Source organism: Lissotriton helveticus, chromosome 10 (genome assembly GCF_964261635.1).
Source record: "Lissotriton helveticus chromosome 10, aLisHel1.1, whole genome shotgun sequence".
NCBI lineage: Eukaryota > Metazoa > Chordata > Amphibia > Caudata > Salamandridae > Lissotriton > Lissotriton helveticus.
In genome coordinates this window covers 7002077-7023138 of record NC_136071.1, presented here as the reverse complement: position 1 = coordinate 7023138, position 21062 = coordinate 7002077, and the positions used below count along the sequence as shown (strand labels likewise).

Sequence of the window (21062 nt, the reverse complement as noted above, 5' to 3'; positions counted from 1 at the left end):
GGACCCTTCGTTTACCTGCGCCGGACCCTCCGTTTCCCTGCGCCGGACCCTCCGTTTACCTGCGCCGGACCCTCCGTTCCCCTGCGCCGGACCCTCCGTTTTCCCTGGCGCCGGACCCTCCGTTTCTCGGCGCCGGACCCTCCGTTTTCCCTGGTGCCGGACCCTCCGTTTTCCCTGGTGCCGGACCCTCCGTTTTCCCTGGTGCCGGACCCTCCGTTTTCCCTGGCGCCGGACCCTCCGTTTTCCCTGGTGCCGGACCCTCCGTTTTCCCTGGTGCCGGACCCTCTGTTTCCCTGCGCCGGACCCTCCGTTTCTCTGCGCCGGACCCTCCGTTTCTCTGCGCCGGACCCTCCGTTTCCCTGCGCCGGACCCTTCGTTTCTCTGCGCCGGACCCTCCGTTTCCCTGCGCCGGACCCTCCGTTTCCCTGCGCCGGACCCTCTGTTTCCCTGCGCCGGACCCTCCGTTTCTCTGCGCCGGACCCTCCGTTTCCCTGCGCCGGACCCTCCGTTTCCCTGCGCCGGACCCTCTGTTTCCCTGCGCCGGACCCTCCGTTTTCCCTGGCGCCGGACCCTCCGTTTCCCTGCGCCGGACCCTCTGTTTCCCTGCGCCGGACCCTCCGTTTTCCCTGGCGCCGGACCCTCCGTTTCCCTGCGCCGGACCCTCTGTTTCCCTGGCGCCGGACCCTCTGTTTCCCTGGCGCCGGACCCTCCGTTTCTCTGCGCCGGACCCTCCGTTTCCCTGCGCCGGACCCTCCGTTTTCCCTGGCGCCGGACCCTCCGTTTCCCTGCGCCGGACCCTCTGTTTCCCTGTGCCGGACCCTCCGTTTCCCTGCGCCGGACCCTCTGTTTCCCTGCGCCGGACCCTCCGTTTTCCCTGGCGCCGGACCCTTCGTTTACCTGCGCCGGACCCTCCGTTTACCTGCGCCGGACCCTCCGTTCCCCTGCGCCGGACCCTCCGTTTTCCCTGGCGCCGGACCCTCCGTTTCTCGGCGCCGGACCCTCCGTTTTCCCTGGTGCCGGACCCTCCGTTTTCCCTGGTGCCGGACCCTCCGTTTTCCCTGGTGCCGGACCCTCCGTTCCCCTGCGCCGGACCCTCCGTTTTCCCTGGCGCCGGACCCTCCGTTTCTCGGCGCCGGACCCTCCGTTTTCCCTGGTGCCGGACCCTCCGTTTTCCCTGGTGCCGGACCCTCCGTTTTCCCTGGTGCCGGACCCTCCGTTTTCCCTGGTGCCGGACCCTCCGTTTTCCCTGGCGCCGGACCCTCCGTTTTCCCTGGCGCCGGACCCTCCGTTTTCCCTGGCGCCGGACCCTCCGTTTTCCCTGGCGCCGGACCCTCCGTTTTCCCTGCGCCGGACCCTCCGTTTCTCTGCGCCGGACCCTCCGTTTTCCCTGGCGCCGGACCCTTCGTTTACCTGCGCCGGACCCTCCGTTTCCCTGCGCCGGACCCTCCGTTTACCTGCGCCGGACCCTCCGTTCCCCTGCGCCGGACCCTCCGTTTTCCCTGGCGCCGGACCCTCCGTTTCTCGGCGCCGGACCCTCCGTTTTCCCTGGCGCCGGACCCTCCGTTTACCTGCGCCGGACCCTCCGTTCCCCTGCGCCGGACCCTCCGTTTTCCCTGGTGCCGGACCCTCCGTTTTCCCTGGTGCCGGACCCTCCGTTTTCCCTGGTGCCGGACCCTCCGTTCCCCTGCGCCGGACCCTCCGTTTTCCCTGGCGCCGGACCCTCCGTTTCTCGGCGCCGGACCCTCCGTTTTCCCTGGTGCCGGACCCTCCGTTTTCCCTGGTGCCGGACCCTCCGTTTTCCCTGGTGCCGGACCCTCCGTTTTCCCTGGTGCCGGACCCTCCGTTTTCCCTGGCGCCGGACCCTCCGTTTTCCCTGGCGCCGGACCCTCCGTTTTCCCTGGCGCCGGACCCTCCGTTTTCCCTGGCGCCGGACCCTCCGTTTTCCCTGCGCCGGACCCTCCGTTTCTCTGCGCCGGACCCTCCGTTTTCCCTGGCGCCGGACCCTCCGTTTTCCCTGCGCCGGACCCTCCGTTTCCCTGCGCCGGACCCTCCGTTTTCCCTGCGCCGGACCCTCCGTTTCTCTGCGCCGGACCCTCCGTTTTCCCTGGCGCCGGACCCTCCGTTTTCCCTGGCGCCGGACCCTCCGTTTTCCCTGGCGCGAGCCAATTCTTGAAAGTTCTCTGGGACTGTCCTGGGGACTGCTTGCTTCCCCTGGAGTCGAGCGCCCCCTGCCTGCACCCAGGATGAACCGTCTCAGGTGAGGGGACAGAACACTTTCACCCCTGGTTCACAGATTTCGAGCCCCCCAAAGTGATCCTTTCCCAAGTGTGTGCTGCCTCTCTCCTAGAACAAGGCCATGTTTACACCATGTGTTGCTCTCTGGCGCCCTCCTGTGGCCAGCAGTGATGCTGCTGCAAAGCATCTCCCACCAGGGCTCTGGGGCGGGGCCAGCTCTTTCTTTATCTTTGGGGCGCAGCTGTGAAATCTGCCTCCAGATGTGCTGCTCACAAAGATACACCTTTTTTTTAATATTTTTTTTTTTTTTTTATTTAATGCGATTTTCTATAGCGCGAACTTTACCCGAAGGTGTCAGAGCGCTTTACATAAGAACCAGTTGCAAAACATAAGGATTTAGGATTACATGCGTTACATAAAAGATACAAACAGAAACAAGCATTTGCAATGCAATAGGTCTCGCATTAGGAACGTTTGAGCTGTTGGTCTTGTAAATGACACATTTTTTATTTATGTTTTGTTTTTTAAAATAGCTAAATGAATTGGTTTGTCATTTACAATGCCAATAGTTATAACTTTTGCAAATGTGACACCTATAGCATTTGTAATGCAATATGTGTTGTATTTACGTGACTTAGCTGTATTGATATTACAAATAACAATGGCTTTTAATTTTTTTTCAATAATTAATACTTAAATAAAAGTTATTGTCATTTATAATGGCAATAGCTTAAAGTTTTGTAAATAACTTTTGTGAAGATTATGTTCAGTGTATTTTATTGTGACGAAAATTCAAGAACAGAAGTGAAATATTAACATTTTTTGTTACATTTGTAATAAAGCTTGAAACATTGAGAGAACATATTTGAACCAGTTGTTGTTGAATGGTTGCACAGATTGATGCTGTGGTGGCGCTGAGCGATGTTTTGATGGCGAACAAGTGATGCAGTGGCGTTCAGTGATGCTGTGGTAGCGCATAGTGATGTTGTGGTGCCCCCGAGTGATGCTGTGGTGGTGCGGAGTGATGCTGTATGCTATGCTATGTTGTCTTTTGCTATCCTATGTTTTGTTTTGTTATGCTATGCTATGTTTTGCTATCCTATGCTTTGATTTGTTATGATATGCTATGCTGTGTTTTGTTATGCTATGCTATGTTTTGTTATGCTATACTATGTTTTGCTATGCTATGCTTTATTATGCTATGCTATGCTTTGTTTTGCTATGCCATGATTTGTTGTGTTTGGTATGCTATGTTTTGCTATGTTATTATATGTTTTGTTTTGCTATACTATACTATGTTTTGTTGTGTTTTGTTAAGTTATGCTATGTTTTGTTGTGTTTTGTTAAGTTATGCTATGTTTTGTTGTGTTTTGCTATGTTTTGTTATGCTATGTGTTGTGTTTTGTTATGCTATGTTTTGTTATGTTATACTATGTTTTGTTATGTTATGCTATGTTTGGTTTTGCTATCCTATGCTTTGTTTTGTTATGCTGTTTTTTTATGCTATGCTATGTTTTGTTATGCTATGTTTTGATATGCTATGCTAAGCTTTGTTTTGTTATGCTATGTTTTGTTGTGTTTTGTTATGCTATGCTATGCTTTGTTGTGTTTTGCTATGCTATGTTTTGTTATGCTAGGTTTTGTTTTGCTATCCTATGCTTTTTTTTGTTATGATATGCTATGTTTTGCTATCTTATGCTTTTTTTGTTATGCTATGCTATGCTGTGTTTTGTTATGCTATGCTGGTGAGGGTCTGTGAGTGTGTGTGAGGGTGAGTGAGGGGGTGTGAGTGTGAGGGTGTGTGAGGATGTGTGAGGGTGAGGAGGTGTTAATGTGTGTGAGGGTGAGGGTGTGTGAGGGTGAGGGTGTGAGGGTGAGTGAGGGTGTGTGCAGGGGTGAGGGGGTGATGGGGTGTGAGGGTGAGGGGAGTGAGGGGGTGTGAGGGTGAGGGGGTGTGAGAGTGAGGGTGTGTGAGGGTGAGTGAGGGTGTGTGAGGGTGAGAGGGTGAGTGAGGGTGAGTGAGTTTGAGGGGGTGTGAGGGTGAGTGAGGGTGTGTGAGGGTGAGTGACGGTGTGTGAGGGTGAGGGGGTGTGAGGGTGAGGTGGTGTGAGGGTGTGGGGGTGAGGGTGTGTGAGGGTGAGGGTGTGTGAGGGGGTGTGAGGGTGAGGGAGTGTGAAGGTGAGGGTGTGTGAGGGTGAGAGGGTGTGAGGGGGTGTGAGGGTGAGAGGGTGTGAGGGTGAGGGGGTGTGAGGTGAGGGGTGTGAGGGTGAGGGGGTGGGTGAGAGAGAGGGTTGTGAGGGTGTGGGTTGTGAGGGTGTGGGGTGCGAGGGTGTGAGGGGTGAGGGGGTGTGATTATGTGTGAGTGGGAGGGTATGGGGTTGTGAGAGTGTGAGGGTGATGGTGTAAGGGTGAGGCGGTGTGAGGGTGAGGGAGTGTGTGAGGTTGATAGGGTGTGTGAGGGTGGGAGGGTGTGTGAGGGTGAGAGGGTGTGTGAGGGTGAGAGGGTGTGTCAGGGTGAGAGGGTGGGTGAGGGTGAGAGGGGGTATGAGGGTGAGGGTGTGTGAGGGTGAGGGTGAGAGGGTGTGTGAGGGTGAGAGGGTGTGTCAGGGTGAGAGGGGGGTGAGGGAGTGTGTGAGGGTGAGGGTGTGTGGGTGTGTGAGGAGGTGTGGGGGTGTGAGGGTGAGGGTGTGTGTGAGGTTGAGGGGTGTGAGGGTGAGGAGGGTGTGAGGGTGAGGGGGTGTGAGGGTGAGGGGGGTGTGAGGGTGAGGGGGTGTGAGGGTGAGGGTGTAAGGGTGAGGGAGTGTGGGTGTGTGAGGGGTGTGAGGGTGAGGGTGTGTGAGGGTGAGGGGCAGGGCCGGACTGGGAACAGAAACCGGCCCGGGCAAACTGCTCAGCTGCCCCCCCCCACTCCACCCTGGGGTGAGGGGGAGTGCAGCTGAGCAGTTTGCGAGGGCCGGTTTCGGCCCCCACCTAGCGGCCTACTGGGGAAACGCCCGGTGCCCGCTATTGCCAGTCCGGCCCTGGTGAGGGGGTGTGTGAGGGTGAGGATGTGTGAGGGTGAGGATGTGTGAGGGTGAGGGTGTGTGAGGATGAGGGTGTGTGAGGGTGTGTGAGGGTGAGGGTGTGTGAGGGTGAGGGGGTGTGGGGGTGTGAGGGGGTAAGGGTGAGAGGGTGAGTGAGGGTGTGCGAGGGTGGGTGAGAGTGTGTGAGGGTGAGGATGAGGGTGTGTGAGGGTGTGTGAGGGTGAGGGTGTGTGAGGGTGAGGGTGTGTGAGGGTGAGGGGGTGTGAGGGTGAGGGGTTTGAGGGGAGGAGGTGTGTGAGGGTGAGGGGGTGTGAGGGTGTGGGGTTGTGAGGGTGAGGGTGAGTGAGGGTGAGGGTGAGTGAGGGTGAGCTCAGCTCGTCATGAGCGTACGAGAGGCGTAACTCATGACGAGCTCAGCTCGTCATGAGCGTCGAAGGGGTTAAATGTTGGCACGTCTGATTGCGACTGCTCTATCTGAAGGCATTTCCTTCTTGGAATTAATGTCCCAATGCTCTATCCGAAGGCATCAGGTTGTCGGGATTAATCTCTCGAGTGTTTCCACATCAAATGCACTTTCAAAGCCGTGCACCTAGACGCTGCGCACTTCGAATGGCTGGCTGCTGGGAAGGTTTAAGAGATGGGCTTCTGCTGAGAGTTCGCCCAAACACCGCTCTCAGTTGATTGCAGACGTCGGTGCCTCGGGGGCTCGGGGTTCCGTACCTCACAAATGTTTATGACTGGCTCGCTTCGCCACCTGGATTTGTGAAGGCCTCTCAGTCTCTGCTGGAAATGTGCCCCAGCTAGGACCCGGCTGCTCGCCCCTATCAGTGTGTGTGCGCGTGTATGTGTATGTGTGAGGGGGGGGTTTCTCTGTATGTGTGCGTGCGTGTATGTGCGCTTGTGTGTGTGTCTCTGTGTGTGCGAGCATGCGTGTGCGAAAGCAGGGGGAGGTGTGGCTGTGTGTGTTGGAGCTTCCCAGGAGACAGGAGATGTGCACACGCGCGCGCGGCCCGCTCTGATCCGATTATGCGCGTGGCCATCTCTTGTCTCCTGGGAAGCTGAGCCGGTGACTATAGGTCTCTGGCGAGACCGCGCTTTCGCGCAGTAATCACCACAAGACCTAAAAATTGCAAATGTACAAGATGTAAAGTCACTCAAGGAAGAGATACAAATGGATATACTCTAAGAGTCGCTGGTTCTTCTGTTCATGTCATTGTGGTCACTAAGTCTTGTTGATGGTTCTTCTGTTTGTCTCTCTGTGGTCACTAAGTCTTGTCCCTGGTTCTTGTGTTTGTCTCTCTGTGGTCATTGAGCTTTCTCGCTGGTTCTTCTGTTCATGTCTTTGTGGTCACTAAGTCTTGTTTCTGGTTCTTCTGTTTGTCTCTCTGTGGTCACTAAGTCTTGTCGCTGGTTCCTGTGTTTGTCTCTCTGTGGTCACTAAGTCTTGTCTCTGGTTCCTGTGTTTGTCTCTCTGTGGTTACTGGGGCTTGTTGCTTGTTCTTGTGTTTTTCTCTCTTTGGTCACTAAGCATTGTCACAGGTTTTTGTCTCTTCTTGGTCACCGATGCCCCTCACTGATTTGGTGTCCTTTGTTTTTACCTCAGATGGGGATAGTATTTCCGAAGCTGCAGAGATCGAAGTGGATGAAAAGAGAACGCCGTCCAGTCCTGTGACCCATGGGCCCCGGGCCCCACAGCCAGTGGGGTCCAGAGATCCACAAGGCCAGGTACAGACCCACAACTATCGGATTCTTCTAACTAGAGGTACTCGTCGCTTCTCTAGAGGGACTAGAAAACACAAGACCACAGCAGGCATTCTCATGGTTAGTGAGTGGCAATCGATGGTTAGTGGGTGATGTTCAATGGTTAGTGGGTGGTGTTCGATGGTTGGTGGGTGGTGTTGGATGGTTAGTGGGTGGTGTTGGATGGTTAGTAGGTGGCGTTCGATGGTTAGTGGGTGGCGTTCGATGATTAGTGGGTGGTGCTCGATGGTTAGTGGGTGGTGTTCGATGGTTAGTGGGTGGCGTTTGCTGGTTAGTGGGTGGCGTTCGATGGTTAGTGGGTGATGATCGATGGTTAGTGGGTGGCGTTCGATGGTAAGTGGGTGGTGTTTGATGGTTGGTAGATGGCGTTCGATGGTTAGTAGGTGGTGTTCGATGGTCAGCGGGTGGTGTTTGATGGTTAGTAGGTGGCGTTCGATGGTTAGTAGGTGGCGTTCGATGGTTAGTGGGTGGTGCTCGATGGTTAATGGGTGGTGTTCGATGGTTAGTAGGTGGTGTTCAATGTTTAGCAGGTGGCATTCGATGGCTAGTGGGTGGTGTCCAATGTTTAGCAGGTGGCATTCGATGGCTAGTGGGTGGTGTTCAATGGTTAGTAGGTGGTGTTCGATGGTTAGTGGGTGGCGTTCGATGATTAGTGGGTGGTGTTTGATGGTTAGTGGGTGGTGTTCGATGGTTAGTAGGTGGTGTTCGATGGTTAGTGGGTGGTGTTCGATGGTTAGTGGGTGGTGTTCGATGGTTAGTGGGTGGTGTTCGATGGTTAGTAGGTGGTGTTCGATGGTTAGTGGGTGGTGTTCAATGGTTAGTAGGTGGTGTTCGATGGTTAGTGGGTGGTGTTCGATGGTTAGTAGGTGGTGTGCGATGGTTAGTGGGTGGTGTTCGATGGTTAGTGGGTGGTGTTCGATGGTTAGTGAGTGGTGTTCGATGGTTAATGGGTGTTGTTCGATGGTTAGTGTGTGGCATTCGATGGTTAGTGGATTGTCTTCGACTGTTAGTGGGTGGTGTTCGATGGTTAGTGGGTGGTGTTTGATGGTTAGTGGGTGGTGTTCGATGGTTAGTGGGTGGTGTTCGATGGTTAGTGAGTGGTGTTCGATGGTTAATGGGTGGTGTTCGATGGTTAGTGTGTGGCATTCAATGGTTAGTGGATTGTCTTCGACTGTTAGTGGGTGGTGTTTGATGGTTAGTGGGTAGTATTTGATGGTTAGTAGGGGCCTTCAATGGGTAGCACATGGCATTCAATGGTTTGTATGTGATGTTCGATGGTGAGTGGGTGGCGTTCGATATCAGCGGGTGGAGTTTGATAGGTAGTAGGTGGCGTACGATGGGTAGCAAGTGGCGTTCCCTGGGAGGGCTGGCATTCCCAATGGGCTCGCAAATTGCGAGAGACTCATTATTATTAATGAGTTCCGCAATTTGCGACCCCATCGGGAATCGCAAACAGTGTTAAACACACTGTTGTACATTTCAATTAACGACTTCGCAATGTGGCGCTAAATGAAATGGTTGTACATTTGGCCCTTGGATACTGTTGGACACAGCTGATTACAACCAGTACGGTCAATGGTCGCCAGAGCGTGACGAAGATGTGCGGCAGCTAAAATGATAAACTGCTAGAGAGGGAGAGACGGTAGTGGTGTATCCAAAAGGAAGAGACCGCACATTCACTGTTAACAATTAAATATATGCTAAGTGCTGGAAATGTAACAAAACTTCAATTATGAAGACGGAGTGCTGTACAGACCACTATCCCCCACTACCAAGAGAGATATTAATGACAATCAAAGATTGGCCAGATACATATTAAACAAGAGGGTCAGGTTTAGCACAATCCTAACATGTAAGTATATACAGGCAGATTAATAAATCTCCTAGTTAATTCTCAATAAACAAAAGGTTTTTCAATGACATTGATGGTTGGACAACGGAGTTCAGTTTCTCATATTCTTTATTCAAAATTCCAAAGGAGTAAGCTTGACAAAAAAACAGCCGACACGTGTTTCGTCAGTACTAGGGGTAACTACTAAAGACTTTTTCAAGGCTAAGCAGGATGAAGAATAACGTCATGTGTCGCATAAGGGCTTGTCCAAACAGGAAGATATAAAAATTGGAACCATATAAACAAAGAAGAAAGTCCGAAGTCAGGTAATGGTCCAAGTAAAATCAAAGCATCCTGGTCCAAGTATCATAATAAAGCACCTGGGAAGTTATAAAAGCACCTGCATATACCAATTGCAAGGCTCCCCCATACGGATGTCGTGACCAAGTGTCCTCAAATAGACCGGAGGATTAATCGCAGTATTAGTCAAGTTGTCCCAAAAATGTTGTCTATAATGGCTGGTAACAAAGTCATACCCAATGGTGGATGCTGAGATTGTAGAGGGTATAGTCCAATGCTCACATGTAGGTGTGTGAGCTCATATAATGGACGTCCCTAGAAGAGTATTCCAATAAACAGCAGCCAAGCCCCACTGTCACAAGAAGCGTGAAGAGTCCAGTCCGTGTAATAGCGGAATAGGTAAGACCTCAGGCAAAATGATAAACTGCATCACGACATGAGGTCCTCGCACCGCCTGGGGGTGAGGTAGGAGCCCAGCAGGACTGGTCTGGCCCTAGCAGGCAACGGGCATCCGGCAAGGAAGGCTGGAAGAGTGGAGCCGGTTTTGCAGCAGTGAGGGCCAGTTTTGGTACTGGGGGTTGGTTCTGTTACTGGGTGGGGCCGGTTTTGTTGCTGGAGGCCAGTTTTGCAGCAGTGGGGGCCAGTTTTGTTACTGGGGGCCGGTTTTGCAGCAGTGAGGGTCTGGTTTTGTTACTGGGTGGGGCCGGTTTTGTTACTGGGGGCCGGTTTTGCAGCAGTGAGGGGCGGTTTTGTTACTGGGGGTCGGTTTTGCAGCAGTGGGGGCGGTTTTGTTACTGGGGGTCGTTTTTGCAGCAGTGGGGGCCGGTTTTGTTACGGGGGTCGTTTTTGCAGCAGTGGGGTCTGGTTTTGTTACTGGGGGTCGGTTTTGCAGCAGTGGGGGCCGGTTTTGTTACTGGGGTCGGTTTTGCAGCAGTGGGGGCCGGTTTTGTTACTGGGGGCCGGTTTTGCTGCAGTGGGGGCCGGTTTTGTTACTGGGGGTCGGTTTTGCAGCAGTGGGGTCTAATTTTGTTACTGGGGGCCGGTTTTGCTGCAGTGCGGGCTGAATTTGTTACTAGGGGCCGGTTTTGCAGCAGTGACGGTCGGTTTTGTTACTGGGGGCCGGTTTTGCAGCAGTGGGGGCCAGTTTTGTTATTGGGGGTCGGTTTTGCAGCAGTGGGGGCCGGTTTTGTTATTTGGGGTCGGTTTTGCAGCAGTGGGGGCCGGTTTTGTTACTGGGGGCGGGTTTTGCAGCAGTGGGGCCGGTTTTGTTATTGGGGCCGGTTTTGCAGCAGTGGGGGCCGGTTTTGTTACTGGGGGCCGGTTTTGCAGCAGTGGGGCCGGTTTTGTTACTGGGGGCCGGTTTTGTAGCAGTGAGGGCTGGTTTTGTTACTTGGGGCCGGTTTTGCATCAGTGAGGGCCGGTTTTGTTACTTGGGGCCGGTTTTGCATCAGTGAGGGCCGGTTTTGTTACTGGGGGCCGGTTTTGCATCAGTGGGGGCCAGTTTTGTTATTGGGGGTCGGTTTTGCAGCAGTGAGGGCTGGTTTTGTTACTGGGGCCGGTTTTGTTACTGGGGCCGGTTTTGCAGCAGTGGGGGCCGGTTTTGTTACTGGGACCGGTTTTGCAGCAGTGAGGGCCAGTTTTGTTACCAGGGGCCGGTTTTGCAGCAGTCAGGACCGGTTTTGTTACTGGGGGCGGGTTTTGCAGCAGTGGGGGCCGGTTTTGTTACTGGGGGCGGGTTTTGCAGCAGTGGGGCCGGTTTTGTTATTGGGGCCGGTTTTGCAGCAGTGGGGCTGGTTTTGTTACTGGGGTCGGTTTTGTTACTGGGGCCAGTTTTGCAGCAGTGGGGGCCGGTTTTGTTACCAGGGGCCGGTTTTGCAGCAGTCAGGACCGGTTTTGTTACTGGGGCCGGTTTTGCAGCAGTGGGGCCGGTTTTGTTACCAGGGGCTGGTTTTGCAACAGTGGGGGCCGGTTTCGTTACTGGGGGCCAGTTTTTGCAGCAGTGAGGGGCGGTTTTGTTACTGGGGGTCGGTTTTGCAGCAGTGGGGGCCAGTTTTGTTATTGGGGGTCGGTTTTGCAGCAGTGGGGGCCGGTTTTGTTATTGGGGGTCGGTTTTGCAGCAGTGGGGGCCGGTTTTGTTACTGGGGGCAGGTTTTGCAGCAGTGGGGCCGGTTTTGTTATTGGGGCCGGTTTTGCAGCAGTGGGGGCCGGTTTTGTTACTGGGGGCCGGTTTTGCAGCAGTGGGGCCGGTTTTGTTACTGGGGGCCGGTTTTGTAGCAGTGAGGGCCGGTTTTGTTACTTGGGGCCGGTTTTGCATCAGTGAGTGCCGGTTTTGTTACTTGGGGCCGGTTTCGTAGCAGTGAGGGCCAGTTTTGTTACTTGGGGCCGGTTTTGCATCAGTGAGGGCCGGTTTTGTTACTTGGGGCCAGTTTTGCAGCAGTGAGGGCTGGTTTTGTTACTGGGGGCCGGTTTTGTAGCAGTGAGGGCCGGTTTTGTTACTTGGGGCCGGTTTTGCATCACTGAGGGCCGGTTTTGTTACTTGGGGCCGGTTTTGCATCAGTGGGGGCCGGTTTTGTTACTTGGGGCCGGTTTTGTTACTGGGGTCGGTTTTGCAGCAGTGGAGGCCGGTTTTGCAGCAGTGGGGGCCGGTTTTGTTACTGGGACCGGTTTTGCAGCAGTGAGGGCCGGTTTTGTTACCAGGGGCCGGTTTTGCAGCAGTCAGGACCGGTTTTGTTACTGGGGGCGGGTTTTGCAGCAGTGGGGGCCGGTTTTGTTACTGGGGTCGGTTTTGTTACTGGGGCCGGTTTTGCAGCAGTGGGGGCCGGTTTTGTTACCAGGGGCCGGTTTTGCAGCAGTCAGGACCGGTTTTGTTACTGGGGCCGGTTTTGCGGCAGTGGGGCCGGTTTTGTTACCAGGGGCTGGTTTTGCAGCAGTGGGGGCCAGTTTTGTTACTGGGACCGGTTTTGCAACAGTGGGGGCCGGTTTTGTTACCAGGGGCTGGTTTTGCAGCAGTGAAGGCCGGTTTTGTTACCAGGGGCCGGTTTTGCAGCAGTGGGGGGCGGTTTTGTTACCAGGGGCTGGTTTTGCAGCAGTGGGGGCCGGTTTTGTTACTGGGGGTCGGTTTTGCAGCAGTGGGGGTCGGTTTTGTTACTGGGGGTCGGTTTTGTAGCAGTGGGGGCCGGTTTTGTTACTGGGGGCCAGTTTTTGCAACAGTGAGGGCCGGTTTTGTTACTGGGGGTCGGTTTTGCAGCAGTGGGGGTCGGTTTTGTTACTGGGGGCCGGTTTTGCAGCTGTGGGGCCGGTTTTGCAACAGTGGGGCCGGTTTTGTTACTGGGGGTCGGTTTTGCAGCTGTGGGGCCGGTTTTGCAGCTGTGGGGCCGTTTTTTCAGCAGTGCGGCCGGTTTTGTTACTGGGGGTCGGTTTTGCAGCTGTGGGGCCGGTTTTGCAGCTGTGGGGCCGGTTTTACAGCTGTGGGGCCGGTTTTGCAGCAGTGGGGCCGGTTTTGCAGCAGTGGGGCCGGTTTTGTTACTGGGGTCGGTTTTGTTACTGGGGTCGGTTTTGTTACTGGGGGACGGTTTTGCAGCAGTGGGGTCCGGTTTTGTTACTGGGGGTCGGTTTTGCAGCAGTGGGGTCTGGTTTTGTTACTGGGGGTCAGTTTTTATCAGCCCCCAGTAACAAGAGCAGCAAACAAGCCTTTCCAGCCTCCGGGCAGTGCTGCGCCAGAGGCTGGTCCGATAAAATTGCCCGGGCTGCTTAGGGTTCCCAGTCCGGCCCGGGAGCACAGGTACTCTTCTAGTGCCTAGATAATAAAGTGCTAGAATAACCCTGGGGTCTCTGCTCTAAGGACATATAGGCACCACACCTCAGGCACTTTTATAGAAATTAGTGCCAAGGCTAGCAAGGGCAGTGCCAGGCAGCCTGCTGTAGTCAGAGCGTGGCCAAGAGTGGTGCGGGCAGTGCCATGCACCCCAATGGAATTGGACTGAGCCAGGTGCAGCCAAAGCCGTGCCAGGTGTAGCTGGTAGAGTGCCAGGCATAGCTAGGGCAGTGCTAATGGGCAGTACCAGTTGCAGCCATGGCAGTGCCATAAGTACCAATGGGCAGTACCAGTTGCGGCCAGGACAGTACCATGGGTACCGAGGGGCAGTACCAGTTGCAGCCAGGGCAGTGCCACGGGTACCGAGGGGCAGACCCCTCACTGACTCCAGTGGCAGCTCGGATCTCAGGGGGGGGGCCTGTCCAGAGCACTCTGCCCACCCACTGCCCTCTTCTGTTGCAGGTAGAGCTGGCCCCGGAGGGCGGACAGTACCAGGTGGAGCTGCAGAGGGGCCCCACCGGCTTCGGCTTCAGCCTGCGGGGGGGCAGCGAGTACAAGATGAACATCTACGTGCGAGGCATGATGGAGGGGGGGCCGGCCGAGAAGAGCGGCCGGATCCAGGTAACTGTCTCTGTCTCCGCACCCTGTCTCTGTCTCAGCACCCTGTCTCTGTCTCAGCACCCTGTCTCTGTCTCAGCACCCTGTCTCTGTCTGAGCACCGTATCTCTGTCTCTGAGTAGCCTGTGTGTGTGTGCAGCAGCCTGTCTCTGCAAGCTGCTGTGCACAGTGGTGGGTTCCCTGGCCTCCCCTAGGCCTTGCACCCAACACCCCATAGGCAGCCAACCTCCTGCTATGCACAGCCTTCAGCCATGTGCAGGCACTGGTTGTAGGCCTGGCCTTTGAACAGACCCCCACCCAACACTCAGCAGATGGGCAATCCATGTTGTGCACAGTCAAAGGTCATGTCCAGCGGTGATGGCCACAGGGCTTGGCCTGTGACCAGGCCCTGCACCCAACCCTACAACAGGGGGTTAGCACCCCCCACTGCACAGGGCTGAAAACTGTGCAAAGTGAGGGTTTGGCTGCAGAGCAGAGGGGATGGGTGCAGGGCATAACCACAGGTGGATGTTTACGGGGGTTGGGTGCAGGGCATCGCCACAGGTGGATGTACATGGGGGTTGGGTGCAGGGCATGGCCACAGGTGGATGTTCAAGGGGGTTGGGTGCAGAGCATGGCCACAGGTGGACGTTCGAGGGGGTTGGGTGCAGGGCATGGCCACAGGTGGATGTTCGCGGGGTTGAGTGCAGGGCATGGCCACAGGTGTACATTCATGGGGGTTGGGTGCAGGGCATGGCCACAGGTGGATGTTCACGGGGGTTGGGTGCAGGGCATGGCCACAGGTGGATGTTCACGGGGGTTGGGTGCAGGGCATGACCACAGGTAGATGTTCGCGGGGTTGGGTGCAGGGCATGGCCACAGGTGGATGTTCAAAGGGTTGGGTGCAGGGCATGGCCACAGGTGGACGTTCACAGGGTTGGGTGCAGGGCATGGCCACAGGTGGATGTTAGAGGGGGTTGGATGCAGGGCATGGCCACAGTTGGATGTTCGCGGGGTTGGGTGCAGGGCATGGCCACAGGTGGATGTTCACGGGGGTTGAGTGCAGGGCATGGCCACAGGTGGATGTTCGCAGGGTTGGGTGCAGGGCATGGCCACAGGTGGATGTTCGCGGGGTTGGGTGCAGGGCATGGCCACAGGTGGATGTTCACGGGGTTGGGTGCAGGGTATGGCCACAGGTGGATGTTCTCAGGGGTTGGGTGCAGGGCATGGGCACAGGTGGATGTTCACGGGGGTTGGGTACAGGGCATGGGCGCAGGTGGATGTTCACGGGGGTTGGGTGCAGGGTATGGCCACAGGTGGACGTTCGACTGGGTTGGGTGCAGGGCATGGCCACAGGTGGATGTTCACGTGGGTTTGGTGCAGGGCATGGCCACAGGTGGATGTTCTCAGGGATTGGGTGCAGGGCATGGCCACAGGTGGATGTTCATGGGGTTGGGTGCAGGGCATGGCCACAGGTGGATGTTCACGGGGTTGGGTGCAGGGCATGGCCACAGGAGGATGTTCAAGGGGGTTGGATGCAAGGCATGGCCACAGGTGGATGTTTACGGGGGTTGGGTGCAGGGCATGGCCACAAGTGGATGTTCATGGGGTTGGTGCAGGGCATGGCCACAGGTGGATGTTCACGGGGGTTGGGCGTAGGGCATGGCCACAGGTGGATGTTCACGGGGGTTGGGCGTAGGGCATGGCAACAGGTGGCTGTTCACGGGGGTTGGATGCAGGGAATGGCCACAGATGGATGTTCTCAGGGGTTGGGTGCAGGGCATGGCCACAGGTGAATGTTCACGGGGTTGGGTGCAGGGCATGGCCACAGGTGAATGTTTGTGGGGTTGGGTGCAGGGCATGGCCACAGGTGGATGTTCACGGGGGTTGGATGCAGGGAATGGTCACAGGTGGATGTTCTCAGGGGTTGGGTGCAGGGCATGGCCACAGGTGAATGTTCACGGGGTTGGGTGCAGGGCATGGCCACAGGTGGATGTTCGTGGGGTTGGGTGCAGGAAATGGCCACAGGTGGATGTTGATGGGGGTTGGGCGCAGGGCATGGCCACAGGTGGATGTTCACGGGGGTTGGGTGCAAGGCATGGCCACAGGTGGATGTGCACTGGGTTGGGTGCAGGGCATGGCCACAGGTGGGTGTTTCACGGGGGTTGGGTGCAGGGCATGACCACAGGTGGATGTTCACGTGGTTGGGTGCAGGGCATGGCCACAGGTGGACGTTCACGGGGGTTGGGTGCAAGGCATGGCCACAGGTGGATGTTCACGGGGGTTGGGCGCAGGGCATGGCCACAGGTGGATGTTCACGGGGGTTGGGTGCAAGGCATGGCCACAGGTGGATGTTCGAGGGGGTTGGGTGCAGGTCATGGCCACAGGTGGATGTTCATGGGGGTTGGGCACAGGGCATGACCACAGGTGGATGTTCACGTGGTTGGGTGCAGGGCATGGCCACAGGTGGATGTTCTCAGGGGTTGGGTGCAGGGCATGGCCACAGGAGGATGTTCAAGGGGGTTGGATGCAAGGCATGGCAACAGGTCGATGTTCATGGGCGTTTGGTGCAGGGCAGGGTCAGAGATGGATGTTCACGGGGGTTGGTTGCAGGGCATGGCCACAGGTGGCTGTTCACGGGGGTTGGGTGTAGGGCATGGCCACAGGTGGATGTTCGAGGGGGTTGGGTGCAAGGCATGGCCACAGGTGGATGTTCACGGGGTTGGGTGCAGGGCATGACCACAGGTGGATATTCACGGGGTTGGGTGCAGGGCATGGCCACAGGTGGATGTTCATGGGGTTGGGTGCAGGGCATGCCCACAGGTGGATGTTCACGTGGGTTGGGTGCAGGGCATGGCCAAAGCTGGACGTTCATGAGTGTTGGGTGCAGGGCATGGCCACAGGAGGATGTGCACGGGGTTGGGTACAGGGCATGGCCACAGGTGGATGTACATGGGGGTTGAGTGCAGGGCATGGCCACAGGCGGATGTACATGGGGGTTGGGTGCAGGGCATGGCCACAGGTAGATGTACATGGGGGTTGAGTGCAGGGCATGGCCACAGGCGGATGTACATGGGGGTTGAGTGCAGGGCATGGCCACAGGTAGATGTTCGCAGGGGTTTGGTGCAAGGCATGGTCACAGGTGGATGTTCACGGGGGTTGGGTGCAGGGCATGGCCACAGGTGGATGTTCACGGGGGTTGGGTGTAGGGCATGGCCACAGGTGGGTGTTCACGGGGTTGGGTGCAGGGCATGGCCGCCGGTGGATGTTCACGGGGGTTGGGTGCAGGGCATGGCCACAGGTGGATGTTCACGGGGGTTGGGTGCAGGCCATGGCCACAGGTGGATGTTCACGGGGTTGGGTGCAGGGCATGGCCACAGGTGGATGTTCACGGGGGTTGGGTGTAGGGCATGGCCACAGGTGGGTGTTCACGGGGTTGGGTGCAGGGCATGGCCGCCGGTGGATGTTCACGGGGGTTGGGTGCAGGGCATGGCCACAGGTGGATGTTCACGGGGGTTGGGTGCAGGCCATGGCCACAGGTGGATGTTCACGGGGGTTGGGTGCAGGGCATGGCCACAGGTGGATGTTCACGGGGTTGGGTGCAGGGCATGGCCACAGGTGGATGTTCACGGGGGTTGGGTGCAGGGCATGGCCACAGGTGGATGTTCACGGGGGTTGGGTGCAGGGCATGGCCACAGGTGGATGTTCACGGGGGTTGGGTGCAGGGCATGGCCACAGGTGGATGTTCACGGGGTTGGGTGCAGGGCATGGCCACAGGTGGATGTTCGCAGGGGTTTGGTGCAAGGCATGGCCACAGGTGGATGTACATGGGGGTTGAGTGCAGGGCATGGCCACAGGCGGATGTACATGGGGGTTGAGTGCAGGGCATGGCCACAGGTGGATGTTCACGGGGTTGGGTGCAGGGCATGGCCACAGGTGGATGTTCTCAGGGGTTGGGTGCAGGGCATGGCCACAGGTGGATGTTCACGGGGGTTGGGTGCAGGGCATGGCCACAGGTGGATGTTCATGGGGGTTGAGTGCAGGGCATGGCCACAGGTGGATGTTCGCGGGGTTGGGTGCAGGGCATGGCCACAGGTGGATGTTCACAGGGTTGGGTGCAGGGCATGGCCACAGGTGGACGTTCACGGGGTTGGGTGCAGGGCATGGCCACAGGTGGATGTTAGAGGGGGTTGGATGCAGGGCATGGCCACAGGTGGGTGTTCACGGGGTTGGGTGCAGGGCATGGCCACAGGTGGATATTCACGGGGTTGGGTGCAGGGCATGGCCACAGGTGGATGTTCATGGGGGTTGAGTGCAGGGCATGGCCACAGGTGGATGTTCGCGGGGTTGGGTGCAGGGCATGGCCACAGGTGGATGTTCACAGGGTTGGGTGCAGGGCATGGCCACAGGTGGACGTTCACGGGGTTGGGTGCAGGGCATGGCCACAGGTGGATGTTCATGAGTGTTGGGTGCAGGGCATTGCCACAGGTGGATGTTGACGGGGGTTGGGTGCAGGGCATGGCCACAGGTGGATGTTCAAGGGGGTTGGGTGCAGAGCATGGCCACAGGTGGATGTTCATGGGGGTTGAGTGCAGGGCATGGCCACAGGTGGATGTTCGCGGGGTTGGGTGCAGGGCATGGCCACAGGTGGATGTTCACAGGGTTGGGTGCAGGGCATGGCCACAGGTGGACGTTCACGGGGTTGGGTGCAGGGCATGGCCACAGGTGGATGTTAGAGGGGGTTGGATGCAGGGCATGGCCACAGGTGGGTGTTCACGGGGTTGGGTGCAGGGCATGGCCACAGGTGGATATTCACGGGGTTGGGTGCAGGGCATGGCCACAGGAGGATGTTCATGGTCGTTGGGGGCAGGGCATGGCCACAGGTGGGTGTTCACGGGGTTGGGTGCAGGGCATGGCCGCCGGTGGATATTCACGTGGGTTGGGTGCAGGGCATGGCCACAGGTGGATGTTCAAGGGGGTTGGGTGCAGGGCATGGCCACAGGTGGATGTTCACGGGGGTTGGGTGCAGGGCATGGCCACAGGTGGATGTTCACGGGGTTGGGTGCAGGGCATGGCCACAGGTGGATGTTCACGGGGGTTGGGTGCATGGCATGGCCACAGGTGGATGTTCATGGGGGTTGAGTGCAGGGCATGGCCACAGGTGGATGTTCACGGGGGTTGGGTGCATGGCATGGCCACAGGTGGATGTTCATGGGGGTTGAGTGCAGGGCATGGCCACAGGTGGGTGTTCACGGGGTTGGGTGCAGGGCATGGCCACAGGTGGATGTTCACGGGGGTTGGGTGCAGGGCATGGCCACAGGAGGATGTTCATGGTCGTTGGTGGCAGGGCATGGCCACAGGAGGGTGTTCACGGGGTTGGGTGCAGGGCATGGCCGCCGGTGGATGTTCACGTGGGTTGGGTGCAGGGCATGGCCACAGGTGGGTGTTCACGGGGTTGGGTGCAGGGCATGGCCGCCGGTGGATGTTCACGTGGGTTGGGTGCAGGGCATGGCCACAGGTGGATGTTCACGGGGGTTGGGTGCAGGGCATGGCCACAGGTGTATGTTCGAGGGGGTTGGGTGCAGGGCATGGCCACAGGTGGACGTTCACGGGGGTTGGGTGCAGGGCATGGCCACAGGTGTATGTTCAAGGGGGTTGGATGCAGAGCATGGCCACAGGTGGCTGTTCACGGGGGTTGGGTGCATGGCATGGCCACAGGTGGATGTTCGCGGGGTTGGGTGCAGGGCATGGCCACAGGTGGATGTTCATGGGGGATGGGTGCAGGGCATTGCCACAGGTGGATGTTCATGGGGTTGGGTGCAGGGCATGGCCACAGGTGGATGTTCATGGGCGTTGGGTGCAGGGCATGGCCACAGGTGGATGTTCATGGGGTTGGGTGCAGGGCATGGCCACAGGTGGATGTTCATGGGGTTGGGTGCAGGGCATGGCCACAGGTGGATGTTCATGGGGGATGGGTGCAGGGCATTGCCACAGGTGGATGTTCATGGGCGTTGGGTGCAGGGCATGGCCACAGGTGGATGTTCATGGGCGTTGGGTGCAGGGCATGGCCACAGGTGGATGTTCATGGGGTTGGGTGCAGGGCATGGCCACAGGTGGATGTTCATGGGGGTTGGGTGCAGGGCATGGCCACAGGTGGATGTTCATGGGGGTTGGGTGCAGGGCATGGCCACAGGTGGATGTTCATGGGCGTTGGGTGCAGGGCATGGCCACAGGTGGATGTTCATGGGGTTGGGTGCAGGGCATGGCCACAGGTGGATGTTCATGGGGGTTGGGTGCAGGGCATGGCCACAGGTGGATGTTCATGGGGGTTGGGTGCAGGGCATTGCCACAGGTGGATGTTCATGGGCGTTGGGTGCAGGGCATGGCCACAGGTGGATGTTCATGGGGTTGGGTGCAGGGCATGGCTACAGGTGGATGTTCATGGGCGTTGGGTGCAGGGCATGGCCACAGGTGGATGTACATGGGGGTTGGGTACAGGGCATGGCCACAGGTGGATGTTCAAAGGGTTGGGTGCAGGGCATGGCCACAGGTGGACGTTCACGTGATTTGAGTGCAGGGCATGGCCACAGGTGGATGTTAGAGGGGGTTGGATGCAGGGCATGACCACAGGTGGATGTTCACGGGGTTGGGCGCAGGGCATGGCCACAGGTGGATGTTCACGGGGTTGGGCGCAGGGCATGGCCACAGGTGTATGTTCGAGGGGGTTGGGTGCAGGGCATGACCACAGGTGGATGTTCACGTGGTTGGGTGCAGGGCATGGCCACAGGTGTATGTTCGAGGGGGTTGGGTGCAGGGCATGGCCACAGGTGTATGTTCGAGGGGGTTGGGTGCAGGGCATGGCCACAGGTCGATGTTCATGGGCGTTTGGTGCAGGGCAGGGTCAGAGATGGATGTTCACGGGGTTGGTTGCAGGGCATGGCCACAGGAGGATGTTCAAGGGGGTTGGATGCAAGGCATGGCAACAGGTCGATGTTCATGGGCGTTTGGTGCAGGGCATGGCCGCCGGTGGATGTTCACGGGGGTTGGGTGCAGGGCATGGCCACAGGTGTATGTTCGAGGGGGTTGGGTGCAGGGCATGGCCACAGGTGTATGTTCGATGGGGTTGGGTGCAGGGCATGGCCACAGGTGGACGTTCACGTGAGTTGGGTGCAGGGCATGGCAACAGGTCGATGTTCATGGGCGTTTGGTGCAGGGCATGGCCGCCGGTGGATGTTCACGGGGGTTGGGTGCAGGGCATGGCCACAGGTGGACGTTCACGGGGGTTGGGTGCAGGGCATGGCCACAGGTGTATGTTCGAGGGGGTTGGGTGCAGGGCATGGCCACAGGTGGACGTTCACGGGGGTTGGGTGCAGGGCATGGCCACAGGTGGATGTTCGAGGGGGTTGGGTGCAGGGCATGGCCACAGGTGGATGTTCACGGGGTTGGGTGCAGGGCACGGCCACAGGTGGATGTTCACGTGGGTTGGGTGCAGGGCATGGCC

General features: G+C 57.5%; 1 protein-coding gene across 1 annotated transcript in view; it reads left to right on the top strand.

The window, feature by feature from the left end:
- Window positions 1-21062, top strand: part of MAGIX (MAGI family member, X-linked) — a 257646-nt gene that overhangs the window by 163545 nt on the left and 73039 nt on the right. The window contains exons 11-12 of the mRNA XM_078664524.1: window positions 6862-6983; window positions 13427-13585. Of these exons, the coding sequence (XP_078520650.1) occupies window positions 6862-6983; window positions 13427-13585 (281 nt within the window). The remainder of the gene's footprint in view (window positions 1-6861; window positions 6984-13426; window positions 13586-21062) is intronic.